Source organism: Rhodnius prolixus, unplaced genomic scaffold (assembly GCF_049639745.1).
Source record: "Rhodnius prolixus isolate KJV_2025 unplaced genomic scaffold, Rpr scaffold_1, whole genome shotgun sequence".
Taxonomy (NCBI): domain Eukaryota; kingdom Metazoa; phylum Arthropoda; class Insecta; order Hemiptera; family Reduviidae; genus Rhodnius; species Rhodnius prolixus.
The window spans coordinates 55,572,177-55,586,164 of record NW_027411581.1 but is presented as its reverse complement, the minus strand read 5'-3'; the positions used below and the strand labels follow the sequence as shown (position 1 = coordinate 55,586,164).

General features: G+C 36.1%; 1 protein-coding gene across 2 annotated transcripts in view; it reads left to right on the top strand.

Annotated features, from left to right (window-relative positions):
• Positions 1-13,988, top strand: part of LOC141462385 (allatotropins-like) — a 185,899-nt gene that overhangs the window by 80,330 nt on the left and 91,581 nt on the right. The window contains exon 1 of one of the 2 annotated variants that reach the window (XM_074144193.1): positions 9,102-9,236. The exons of the other annotated variant lie outside the window; for it this stretch is intronic. Within the exon in view, the coding sequence (XP_074000294.1) occupies position 9,236 (1 nt within the window). The 5' untranslated portion in view covers positions 9,102-9,235. Of the gene's footprint in view, positions 1-9,101; positions 9,237-13,988 lie in introns of those variants that run through there. 2 annotated transcript variants of the gene reach the window in all.

The window sequence follows — 13,988 nt, the reverse complement described above, 5'->3', positions numbered from 1 at the left end:
CTCCATTCAAAAGAAAAGTCCAGTTTTTTTTTTTTACTATGATTGCAAATATCAAAAAATTATTAATATTTCTATGTTGATACGGCACCAGAGGTTAGGTAGGGTTTTCCGAAATTTTGACAAGCTGAGCTCAAAAAGTTCGCCATCACTGGTTTAAGGTGGTTATAGATGGAACACATGGTTATAGATGTACAGGTGAATTAGATGTACAAGGGCTAAATGGGATTTTAGAACTAATCTCCAATCAACAAACCAAGTTTAAAGGAAGTTGCCAAAAAAAAATGAAAATATCGACTCATTAAATTATGAGATCGATTTCAATATTAAAAAAACATTTGGGTCTTCGTACCAGTTATATTAAAATTGAATCTAGATAAATATTTTCTCACTTTTAATATGAAATGTAATAGGGAAAGAAAAAGGGCAAAAATACAGGATAGTTGAAATATGTATTCATATATTCATTCGGGGTTCATGAGAGGAACCTATGTGAGGAGAAAGTGGTGTACGAGTAATATTTATCTTATCGACCAACAACAATGTTGTATTTGACCGTTTATTCAACTCTGGTTGCGGTAATTGCGACTGTTGTGAATTGGCCTGGTGTTAACTCTGCCGAGTTTTGCGAAAATACACCAAAGATAATAATTTATTGGGAACCACCCACATTTTCTCTTCTAAGGAATAATGGCGTTTCAGCAATGCAATTCCACGAACTATAATTATAACTTGAGGAATATTGTGACAGGTACGACAATGCTAAACTTGAATATACAAGGTGATTCTGGGCATCATTTGCAACAAAAAATTTCATATAAACTATGGCTCGATTCGTTTGCAAAAAATCGTACTGGATTTGATGATTCTGATCAGTTATATTCTTATGGTAGGTGAATTCCTTTCATAATGCTGCCGCTGTTTTGAGGCTTACTTTTTTGCAATTAATCACAGATTTCTGCATCAATTTTTAACATAACCCCAATTATTGTATACCGTTCGAAAGGTGATCGTATGTAGATGTTTTTCCTGAATAGTGCACGGTTTTTTCATATAAAATGTTTTTGAGAAAAATGAAGTCAAAGTTTTTGGAAAAAATTAGAAACTTGCTATTTCTTATGTTTGGGCCACAAAGTAAAATACTTAATATTATTATTTTGGAATACAAATTAGCTTATTTAAAAGGAAATTTAACCTTCTTTCTAATGAGCTTATTAAAATAGCTGTAGCTTTAATAGTTAGAGAAATATAGGCAACTTTTTTGCTAAAAAGTAGTAACACCTTGAAAAAACATAAAATTAAAAATATCTACAAAACGGAGCCGAATCGAACCATAGTTTATATGGAATTTTTTGTTGCAAATGATGCCCAGAATCGCTTCCCGAAGTTACCGTAGTCTTATGCTGAACACTCTGTATAGATATTTTTTTCTTGTATACAAGTAAATTGCTGACGAATTCAGAAACGACCAATTATAAAAAGAAAATATCGCTATGTCTTCCAATATTCCGGCTAAGCGTATTGGTTCGCTAAGTTGTAGAGGGAGGTACCTGGAGGTTCCGAATCGTTCCTGCTTTTTGTGATTTTCGTATTTTTAACTATTTTTACACAACCACTCACTTACAGACAGTATTTCTATTTAGAAAAAAAAAGTACTTATTTTCCGGATTCAAAGAATCTCGAATTGGATATGTTGTACCTATCACACTTTTGCGCGAACTAATAGTTAAGCGAATTATTAAAACTGTCCAGTAGGACAGTTGTATAAGTGTTAATCGTCAAAAAGTGCCCAAAAAGCGTAACGTTGAAAAACACCCAACTTTGACAATTTTTTTTTCTTTTTCTATACAAGATAAAACTCCCAAATTTTCTTCATAATGAAGGGCAAATCCTCCTTTATAACTGTAATTTTTTTTGCAACAACCCAGACATATTATATTTCGAGAAAAAAAGTTGCCGAAAATGAGCATAAACGGCATTTTCAAAAATTGTTGTTGTTACCTTTGTTTTTGTAAACAACGTAACGCCTAAACGCTTCTACCGATTTTCCTGAATTAAATTTTAGATTAAAATCAAATTTGATTTTAAGGTCTTAAAGTTTAGAGATAGCGATTATTGTGAAAGATAAGTCTTAACAGCTTAAATCGTTTAGTGATGGATAGATTCAGGACTGTGTTAATCGCCCCTAGAATGTTGGCATCCTCAGTAACTAGAGGTTTCCATCGTCCCCTACGGACTGCATTTCTAGGCAACAACCAATTATTATAAATAATATTACATTTTTTATTTTTATTATTATCCTTTTAATGAAATTTACACCTGTACCTACAGGTACAATAGGTAAATGCGATGAATGTATGTGAATAGCGTGGCAGACGTGAATGACGGTCATCCATTGATGGCCGCCGTTAGTCACCCAGTTGGTCACGGGGCCAACGGCGCCTCAGCCGTCTTCGAGGATTGGAGGGTAGCGTAGTTGTAGACAGGTTTGCAGCTAAAGGGTTGGGATGCAGTGAGAGTTTTTGGTGAAAATTTTTGTATCGAATTTTGGCAAGTTCGGAGATAAGTGGAATTTGGAGATCTGTATGTATAGTGTGGTTGCTTACGTAGAATGGAGCGTCTAGTATGCGGCGGAGAATTTTGGATTGCAGTGTTTGTAGTCTATTGAGGTTGGATTTTTTGGCTGTTCCGTAAAGTTCGAGTCCGTAAGTCCATATTGGTGTGAGAAGAGCTGTATAGAGTCGTCGTTTGTTCTGTAGTGAGAGTTTTGAGCGTTTGTCGTCTAGCCTGGCTAGAAGTTTGTATCGTTTGTTTAGTTCGGTACGTTTAAGTCTCGTATGGGGGTTCCAGGTAAGTCTCTTGTCTAGGTACATTCCAAGGTACCGCACATGGTCGGCTGGTGGGATAGGTGTGTGATGTAAGAAGACAGGTGGCGGAGTTTGACGTTTGAGTGTGAAGACTATGTATTTAGATTTAGTTGGGTTAATTTTTATACGCCAGTTTTCTAACCAAGGTTCTATTGAGTGAAGGTGAGACTGTAGTGAGCGTACTGCGAGGATAGGGTCAGAGTGTGTGGAGAGAATGGCAGTGTCGTCAGCGAAGGTGTAAATAGAGGTATTAAGGTTAGAAGGTAAGTCGGCAGTGTAGATTGTGTAAAGAAGAGGAGCTAAGACACTTCCCTGTGGCACACCAGCAAGGACGGGATAGATAGAAGAGTGAGTAGTGCCTTGAAGAACTTGAAAGAATCTGTCAGAGAGGTAAGAGCTGAGTATGAGGTAATAAGTGCTAGGAAGGATGCGTTTTAGTTTCCACAGTAGACCTTCGTGCCAGACTCGGTCAAAGGCTTGCGAAACATCGAGGAATACTCCAGCGCAGTACTGTTTTCGCTCGAGTGAAGAAGCGATGGTGTCTACAACACGATGGGCCTGCTGGATCGTCGAGTGGCAGCTTCTGAAACCAAACTGATGGTCCGGTATAATTTCGAGAGATTCTGTAATTTCGTAGAGGCGTGGTAACAGAAGTCTCTCGATTATTTTGCCCAAGAGAGGCAGTAGGCTTATCGGTCGATAGGAAGAAGGTAGTTGAGTCGGTTTGTTGGGCTTGGGTATCATTCGAACTGTAGAAAATTTCCAGAGTATAGGGTAGTAAGTAGTTCTGAGAATGGAGTTGTAAATGGTAGTGAGGAAGACTATTGCTTTTTTGGGTAGTTGGAGTAGGATGTTGGCAGTAATTAGATCGTAACCAGGGCTCTTTTTTTTATTGAGATTAATAATGACTTGCTTGACTTGGGAGGGTGTGAACGGTTTTGGAGGCATAGAAAGAGGTAAAGGTATGTCTAAGTCCCTAATAACGTCTTGAGTATGTTGTGAGTTGAGAACGTCAGGATGCGGAATGAAGACAGTTGAAAGGTGCGTTGCAAATAGTTCAGCTTTTTCCGAGTCACATTTAGCCCAGGAACCGTCAGTAGTACGAAGAGGAGAGGAGGTAGGTTGAAATTTTAGAATACGTCTAGTGGCAGCCCAAAGGGAGTTGTCTTCAGTAGTCAGAGATTTGGTATATTCGGTGTATTGTTTGTTGTAGTATTTGCGGAGTTCTTTTTTAAGTTGGTTTGTCAGGTGATTAAGTTGTTGTTTATGAGATGGGTATTTTGTACGTTGCCAGAGAGATCTCGTTCGTCGTTTGTTAGTTATGAGTGTGCGCAAATAGAGGGGTAAGTTATAAGGTATGCGAGCAGGTTGTTTAGCGGTGCAGTTAGTCGTCGCTTGCCAGATACTCTGCTGGATGGCGGCAGTGAAGTGATCACCGGTATTGTCTAATTCTTGGGGTGTTTTGAGAGGTATTTTGAGGTCAATTTTCTTCTCAAGTAAGTCTCTGAAGAAGTCCCAGTCTAAAGGTCCGTTTATTAGCGTTGGTTTTGGTGGTCTAAGTTTGTGGTGGATGTCTATTGTGAGGATGACTGGACTATGATCAGAGGAGAGTTCATTTAAGGTGAATGAGTGAGTATGAAATGATGAGATGTTAGAGCAGATGAAAAAGTCAAGCAAGTCAGGGAGTTTATTGGGAGCAGTCGGCCAGTAAGTTGGTTGAGAAGGTGATATGTATGAGAAGCTAGTTAGAGAGAGTGCATTGTAGAGTAGGCGTCCTCTTGGGTTTGCCACCCGACTACCCCAGCGAGGATGCTTCGCGTTGTAGTCCCCACCGCTTATGAACCTAGGACCCAGAGACTGGAAGAAGGATAGAAATTGGTTTTGAAGGATTGTGTGATTAGGTGGACAGTACACTGAAGCAATGTTGTAGTGGAAGGGTTCACTTTGGAGAGAGATCACAGTAGGTTGTATGTAGTTTGAGGCATTGTATGGAATGGGAAAGTGAGATAATGAATTTTTTATGAGAATAGCAGAACCGCCATGTGCAGTACCATCAGGATGGTCAGTTCTGTAGGTTTGGTAGCCATTGATGTAGAAGCGTGTTTTCTCAGTGAAGTGGGTCTCTGTTATAAGGGCAATGTCTATCCGTCTGTCGTGTAGGAGGATGTCCAGCTCTTGTCTGTGGTTAGTTAGTCCGTTTGCATTCCATAATAATATAGTAAGAGAGAACTGAGTTAGAGGCATTAAGGAGCGAGACGGGGAAGTAAGGTGTTGACAACGGTGGTGAGAAGAGTGACGAGAGGAGTAAGGAGCGATTTGAAGTCAGAAAGGAAAGAATTTAGCAAAGTGGTAATGTCGGAAGGAGAGGCTGACTGCTGAGGCGGCGGCGGACCCGCGACCACTCGGGCATAAGATGAACAATCGTTGACGGTGGCTGAAATGTTGTTCCGTGGGAGGTTCCCTGATGAGGCCGAAGCAGCAGGTTGCTGAACAGACGCAGCTACTCTGTTGAGGGCTGAGGGATGGTCGTAAACTGGCGGTCTTCTTCTTGAGCGTTGAAGTTCCCGGTGGACTATGCATCCTTTATAGTTCGCAGGATGTTCTCCATCACAAAGAGCGCATTTAGGACGTTCTATGGTGAGCTTGCCACATTCTTGAGTGAAGTGCTCGCCAGCGCACTTGACGCACCTTGGTCGATGCTGGCAGTAACTTTTGGTGTGACCATATTCTTGGCAACGTTTACATTGCACAATAAGCCGCTGTTTGTGAGGTTCCTCAACTGTTATTCTCGTGTAGCAAAGTAATTCTAGGTCAAAAATATCCTTGTTATTATTATTTGGCTCGAGGTCAACGAAAAAAAGTGGTAATGTTTGCTTTGTAACAGGATGAATAACTGGAGTGATACTGCGGGCAATATGCCCATGTTCCGCTAGTTCCTCTTTTATTAAATCGGGAGGTGTGCTTTGATGCAGATACCTATTACTACCCGATATGCTTTCTCCTGTTCAAGTTGGTAGGTATGAAATTCTGCTTTTTTCTCCCTGAGGTAGTGGATTATTTGTCTGTAGCCGTCAACTGTTTTCGCCTGTATAATTAAATCAGTTGCTCGGGCTTTGCATGTAAAGCAGCTTGGACCGATTAACTGTGTCAGTGCTTTACAGAGATCAGCGTACTTGGTTACGTTTTTTTAAATATATTGGCGGTGGTTTCGGTATTTTCGGAGACTGAGTAGGCACAGATGCAGGCATTTCATCTGGAGCAGCTAGGGGAGTGAACGGGTTGTAGGTGAGTATTCCTGGAGCTACTATTGTGTCTGGCATGGAATTTGCAGTTGCACTGCTAGGCTCTGGATTCAGCTCGGGGAACAGAGTGGGTTTGCTTGCTAGGCTTGTTTTCGTAGTTGCTGCAGGCGGAGCATTTTTCTTTTTGTCTTTGGGGGGAGAGCTGTGAGGTGAGATTGTTCTTTTTTTAGTTGTTTTTGAACTTACAGAGGAAGTAGATAAGCTGGCGGGAGATGATTTGGAGTTAGATGTGTTGCTGAGACTCATCTTTAGAGTTGAGAATGGAGAATTGGAAGATAAATAAAGAGGGGTGAGAAATTGTCTTAACACTTGGTTTTACACTCGGAAAGTCAAATACTTACAGAACTGAAGGTTAGAGGTCACTATGAATGTTTTGCACAAAAAAACTAAGAAAAAAAAAAAAAAAAATTATATTTACATTGTTCTTGCACACCGTTAAACTGGTTAAAAGTACTTTACAATCATCTATTAACACAACTTAAACTCTTTTAAACTGATTATTTAAGAGAGCAAAATAAAATAATTTTACTATCCAAAACGATCATATGGCAATAATATTACATTTAAAAATACAAGTTTGGGAAACTTATTTTCAGCCAAAAACACTTTCAGCGAAATACAAAGAATAGCTGAAATTGAAATGATTGGTTTGCATTCATTTGATTCCCGCCTTACGCCGCCCACCCTTTGAATAAACAGAATAAAAAATCGAAGCGACCAACACATTTCTCATCAGTTCCTGTCCTACAGACTGCTTGCTAATAAAAATAGATGTCCACTCTAGATAAAGAATTTACGTAAATATGGCTGTATATCAAAATATTTTGCGGACGACCAGCAGCAATGATGGGAGGTAGATTTCCAGTACTGTCCATTAAAGCGATGCAAATTTTATGATAGTTTATGGTTGCATAAACAAAAAAGAAAAAGTGAGTTGGATTTTTTGTTTATAAATAAAAATTGTAAAGAGTGGGCAAAATAAAATAGCAATAAAGTAAGCACAAGTATTTATCTTTCTTCAGAGTCAGTCTGAAACTTTGTGCTTCTTCTATTAATGTTGCCTGAGGTACCTGAATCTATCCCCTCTCTACTACTCAAGGGGACTTCTTAGGAATCTAAGTACCTTTTTTTAAGTTTTCCTTTCTCTTACTTTTCGTAAAAAGATAATATTAGAAATCTAATCAGTGTAGATTTGTCAATATTCAATTTTTATTGGTTTCCGTTTTGATGCCCCTGAGAAGCAAAATCGTTAATATCGTGGTTAATATAATTACGGTAATAACGCAATTCAGTAACTAAATTTTTGCATAAAGTTCAAATTTGATATTTCTCTTGGTTGCTTCTACTTGAACTACAATAAGATTTGGCCAAAATTAGAGAATCGTTCTACTGAATCGAATTCGGCTCCGGCGATTTCTCTTTGAACATACCCCTGTCTCTTATTCTCTTTTAAGACTGATATTAAATTATTTATTTATTTATTTTTTAGTAACAAATAAACCTTTTATCTGCCTCAAAAATCTTTATATATTATTCCTTTTTATTAATACTATTTTTAAGACGGTTCAGTGTATTATAAATCTGCTATATTTAAACATAACTTATTTCTTTCCAATTAATAATACTTGTCCTTATCTTTACAAACAAAATTAATGGATAAATTAATGTAAAGTAATTGCCTATTTTTTCAGGCCGTCTTTACGTCCAACTACCAATTAGGTGTCGTGAGTTACAGATGCCTTTCCCAGGAGATAAACACCTACGGAGATAAGCGCCTTCAAATAATATATATACTCCCGCAATCAAGATGCGGACACACACCTATTACGCACTTCACTCATTATACATTTGTACTGTTTGTTTTGCTAAAAAGTGTAATCTTTCTCAGTTTTGTACTCCCTTGAAATTAAGTTGTTTTTTAAAAACTTTATTTCTCAATGCATTAATATAACTGTGGACGTTGGCGACTAGCAAACATACTTTACTGTAAATTTCTTTTATTACCCATTAAATAAAATCCAAGGCCTAAGACCGGGAATCGAACCAAGTACCACACAATACATATTAGCTTTATAGCACACAGTAATAGGTCTCGCCTCTAACCGCTCGGCTACCGTGGCGCCTCTACACATATTATATGCTTTAATCACTTTTCTTCATGTATACAAATTTTTAAGTCATTCAAACAATTAGAACTTCGTAAATTCACAATTCTAATTCAGTGCGGTGTTTACTGTTTCACCGTCACTGTTGAACTCACCATTTTACCTGTTTTAATCGCTTTCATTTTAAATAACATAATAAGTGGCTTTAAAGGCATCCCTACCATCCCAAATTAAAAGAAAATATGAAAACGGGAAAAGCGTCTTTTCAGATTATGTTTCTGAGTTTTGAGTATTTTCAAATTAAGTGTTTTCTGCTTTTACAATTAACTGTCAGTTTTATTTGGTGCCTATTGCAGGGATTCTCTTCGTATCACCACAGAATAAAGGTAGAAGTTAGATTTTTGGTATGGGTTGTTTACTATTTAGATTTGAAGGTCTCTTTTGAAGTCAAGCAGCATGAGATCCATTCGAACCGAGAGCAAAGACCTGGCAAGAATTCCGAGGGATGTACCTAAATCTATAGTCCTTAGAACTCTGTGACTGGTGACGTAAGTTATCTAGGGACAACATCGTGTTGCAAGTGCTCATGTTAGAAAAAAATTTCAGTCGAGGTTGTCGTCCTTAAAATAAAGTATAAACTTATGAACTTACAATTTTTTTTTTTTTTAAAAAAAAAGCTTTATTATATCAAAATTTTACCCTTATCTATTAAAAATATATATTTAACAAAAAAAGACCTTGCAGACATTAAGTTAGTATCGCCCACCACAGTAATAGCGCCCACACAGACAATCGCGCCCTTTTCAACTATTCCCTAGGCGTACGCATGCGTCCGGCATATTTCAGTATTTTCTTCTTTATATGCGACGTCAGGAAACTGCTGCCAGTAATTGTCTGCATCAGTCGGAGTACAGATATACACTCCACTATCTCCTCACTCTAAAACTTACGACAACCTAAACTTAGTAAGTATGATGTTTGAAACCAAAGCCACAATAATATATATTTTTTTTTAAAATGTATTTAATTTATTCTTGTTGTAACAAAGTAACGTATATGTGATTTAAAAAAAGTAATTTCTCTTAATAAAAAATAGCATAATAACGCAGAGACAAACGAAGTATTAATGAAGACAATAATGAAGGAAATGTTAAACTGAAAAATTTATTTAAAGTTCTGCCGGATATTTTATTGTTGCCAACAAAAATGAGAGACCTTTTTTTGTGCCATCTGAGCTCCTATTTATTGTATTCCTCATATTATTTCTTATCTATTTTGCCAAATTAGCAAATTTAGAGGAATTATAGTGAATCATGGATACTTAATTTTATTTTCAATCAACAGAACCGCCAAAATAGTTCCTATTCTGTGCCTTAGAATTTGAAATTGATTTGAAACCAGGAACGAAAAGAATATATTTTGAAATTTGTTTTCTGTTTCAAAAAAACAAATTTCAAAAATATATTTAAACATGATTAAACAAACTATCAAAGTTAAATTGTGAAAATATTGATAGATTTAACAAAGTAAAACTGGCCAACTTTTTTATCCCCTTCGCTTTTATCTATCAAATTATTCTCGAAAGCATTTCTAACCATGCTTCCAGTTATTGCTGGATTCGGATCTTAAATTGTTCGAAATTTCAAGCATAATGAACACCGATGGACTATTCTAAATAAACAAACAGAAATTTCCGGCTCTACAATAATATTCTTTGATTTTTGAACTTCCAGATGTACATCTTATACTGCTGATAGAACGGTACATTTTCCCACTTTTCAGAGATAATTTTCACCCTTTAGAGTGCCTATTCTCCTGGAATTGGTACCAAAATTAAAGTAAAAAGACCTTTTATGTGTTTCCCTAGTATGCAAAGGGTAGAGTTAAGTATTTTGGAAACCATGTGAGTAGTGAATGGCTAAAAATTAAATACAAAAAACGCAACAGTGTCCCGTTTTCTTCGTTAAAAATGTCAGTATATTGAAAGTGCGTCATCGTTAACGCCTCATTTCATCTTCAATATCCACAGCGACCTTTAAAACCCTATATATTACCACCGTTGCTTATTCTTCCTTCAAGAAACATCATAAAAACTCTAAAACCTCTTATTTTAAACCCTCTCGGACACAAACGTTTTGTCAATGGCCGTTTGATCACCTTCCAACAAGTAGCACAGGAAGTGCTACACCATTCTATTAATGTTACGTTCAGTAGGTGTATATAAAATAAAAACTACCAAAGTTTTTCCTTATTCCCACATCTCAGAACCCCCCCCAAAAAAATTTATCGCTAGAAACAATGATTAAAATTAAAGATTTAGAGCTTTGATGTTCGTAATGAATGAGTGAAGATTTGAGAAAAATTTTGGTCATTTTTTGGGGGATAAAAACCTCAGAAAAGTGAGACTTCAAGAAGAGAAATCTTCATATTAGGAATTCTTTCTTTTTATGCAGAAATTGGCAACTTTTTGTGTTTGTCTAATCATGGCGATTTGGATTTGTATGGCATGAATCTATTGTTTTGGCTAATAATTGCTTTTAAACTAATCTTTTGTGACAAGCACGATATCTTAGATCTAAGTCAACATTAACAAGGTACACCATATTATAATATTAATTTGGAAAAAGTTTTTTTAAGTAATTTGTTTTGTATTATTACTTAATTTTTTTGTTAAAAATGTTTTATTGAAATTTGCAACTGCAACAAGCAAATGTGATATTATAATATAATGTCGTGAATGAAGATAGGAGAAGGCGAAACTCCATTAACGTGAATAGGTGCACTATACTGCACTTTTGAGGAGAGTAGAACGCGGGGCCATCTTCTCTTCAATCTCCTTGGAGGATTACCTGTTAATGTGGAAGAAGATAGGTGTTCTATTAGAGGGTTAGGATGAGCTGCTGTAGAGGAATGAAATTTTAATTAAGGTCGTTAATAAAAGGGATGTTGAGGTCATTATGAATGGTGAGGTTAGAAATATAGAATGGAGCGTTGAGTAGTTTTCGTAGTATTTTTGATTGTAAAGTCTGGATGCGTGAAGTTGGAACGTTTAGTCGATCCCCATACTTCGATACCCTATGATCAAATAGGTCGCAGTAACAACAGGTATAAGTCTTGTTTTGTAGGTTGAGTTTAGGTCGTTTCCTTAATTACTTAATTAAGTTGAAAATGCTGTTAGGTTGGTAGTGCTGGATAATATCTTTGATTTTATCCGACGTAGAACACATTTGCATCCCTGACCGGCTTCGGACTTTCATCCATAATCAGGGAAAGATTTATCAGTTTGATGTAGAGATTTCGACTTCACTAAAGTTACCTCTCAAATTCAACGTATATGCTGTAAAATTTGTTATTATACGAGTATTTTCTTGGTATTCAAATTTTCTTACCAACAATGTTGGTGGTATTCACTTTTTCTAAATAGAAAATTAAAAACAAAAAATATATAAAATGAAGAGCTGAAAATTATATGAAACCACCCAGCTCCGAAAAATATTTTGAGTTAAAAGTTACTTTTTACTTGGAGAATAATTTAAAATGAAATCTTTTATGAAAAATTGAATAAGAAATATGAGATGTTTTGAAAATATTAATCTGGTGTCTAACACACGGGTAGTAATAAGTTTACCACCAGCCTTTTAGCTACATTATCCAAAAAGAGTGACGTTTCAGATTACTGGAGAAAGTTTTACGAATAAAATTTATTTTTAATAAAAGTGAAAACATGCATAGTTAAAATGATTGTTACCTGTAAGGTAACCAAAAACCAGAAACAACCTCCTTCTTCTAAAATACCAAGGTGTTTTTTTTTTTTTTTTAATTCCTAAGTAAATATAACACGATATAAATACCAACGCGTTTCTTTGAAGTTAAAACGCTAATTACTTCTACTCATTGTTGAATGCTGCTGTCCAATAAGGACTATAATAAGGGCTATGCCCTCCTCTGTACTACATTCCGATCGTTCCTAACCCAAATATACCGTCCCCAAGGGAGGCTCTGCCCTTCTTTATTTGCCTCCAGTCTTTCCTGAAAGAAGACTTTTAACAAGAAATTCTTTTGAATACTCGCAAGATTTTCTCTAACTCGTATAATTTTGGCAATTGTAAATAAATACATTGTTTCCAGACTCGTAATTTTGAAACATTCAATTATTACTAACATTATCTTGGTTATTCAATTGCATTTGATCTTGTTGAATCTAATGAATGTTCAAGTTTAGAAACAGAGGAAAGTGGAAACTCGAATCTTTGAGATCGGTACTTCCGCTTGTGGAATTTACTTGAAACTCGGAAATTTAACAACAAATCCTTCCCTTGTTGTATATGTCACAGTAAGGTAGATTGATAAATGTATTTGTTAAGGGAAGTCTAGCAAACCCCGATCTCAAAGAAGTGCCCTTAATTCATCTAGAAAAACTATTCAGATTAAAATTATAGAGTACAATGGGTTTACAAAGTTTAGAAAAACATCCTAGCACCATTTTAGAAATAAGATCTATAAGTGAAAAATCCCGACATTAAAATGTTACTTCTGGCTGGACGATTTGATTCGCTTTAGTTGCAGTCGAATCTCCTGGTGGGACCAGGGGAAAATAGAAATATGTTTCCTCCGTTTAGATACATCCTGTCCACATCCCAGTCAATGTCTAAAGCCTTTGCCTTAACAAACGACTCACCAATGCTTCTCGAATTCATTCAACTATCAAAACATTTATCTCCTCGTACGAAAGTTGTTCATGCCTGATCGCGACCACAGAATGTGGCCGAAGACCCTGGCCTGTTTGATTGGCTTTTCATTGCCTTCCATCTCGGCATGTCCAGTTACCTAAAAGAGCTTCACATTCAATCTTCGTTGCAAGGCCATTTTGTGCTCTCTTTCTTACCTATTATTCTCGTCCCAATTGGGCGTGCCCAAAGCCTTGACCTCAGGAACATATTTATTATTCCAATTAGTCTATATTATCCAATTATTCCCCTGTCACTTCACCAACACCCAAACACTAACAAAAAAGAATCTATTTTCTCGTTCAGAACTCTGAAAACTTGTATTTCCGATGAATGTAATGAATTTGACACGATCGCAAGACATCCTTATACGGGAAGTAAATAAATGGATTCCATCATACTCACATTGATGCATTAAAAAACATGGTTTTGTTGTTAGTTGTTGTAATGATTAAAAAAAGGAACGTGTAACTTTAAAAAACAAAAATTGATGATAACTTCAAAACATCAAAGCAGGGATAGTAAAGTAACAAATAATTCAAGGCAATTTTTAGTGTCCAATTTTTGAATATTTCATCAGTTGATCTGTTCAGGGCAAGCACGTGTTGAAACAAAGCTCTCTGCCCGTTATTACCCATCTATACAATCCCATTGGCACGATCTCCTCTGGCCCGTGTATTTATTTTCAATTACTATTTATTTCTCGTCGCCATTATTATTTTTGTATTTTTTTTTTCAGTTGGGATTTGCTAGTATTAACAAAAACAAATATTTTTTGCGTTCATCAAAAAGATTATTTAAATAGCTTCACAGGAAATAAAGTGAATCCATAATTTTAGTTTTCCATATTTGCAAAAAATAGGTTGCGAATTATACATTCTTCATTCTTTTAAAGCAATTATTCCAAATTGTTTATTTTAATTTGATTTGAAGAATATTTTAGCGATAGATTGTCTAATAGAGAAAGAAGCAAGGACTTACAGAAGTAAG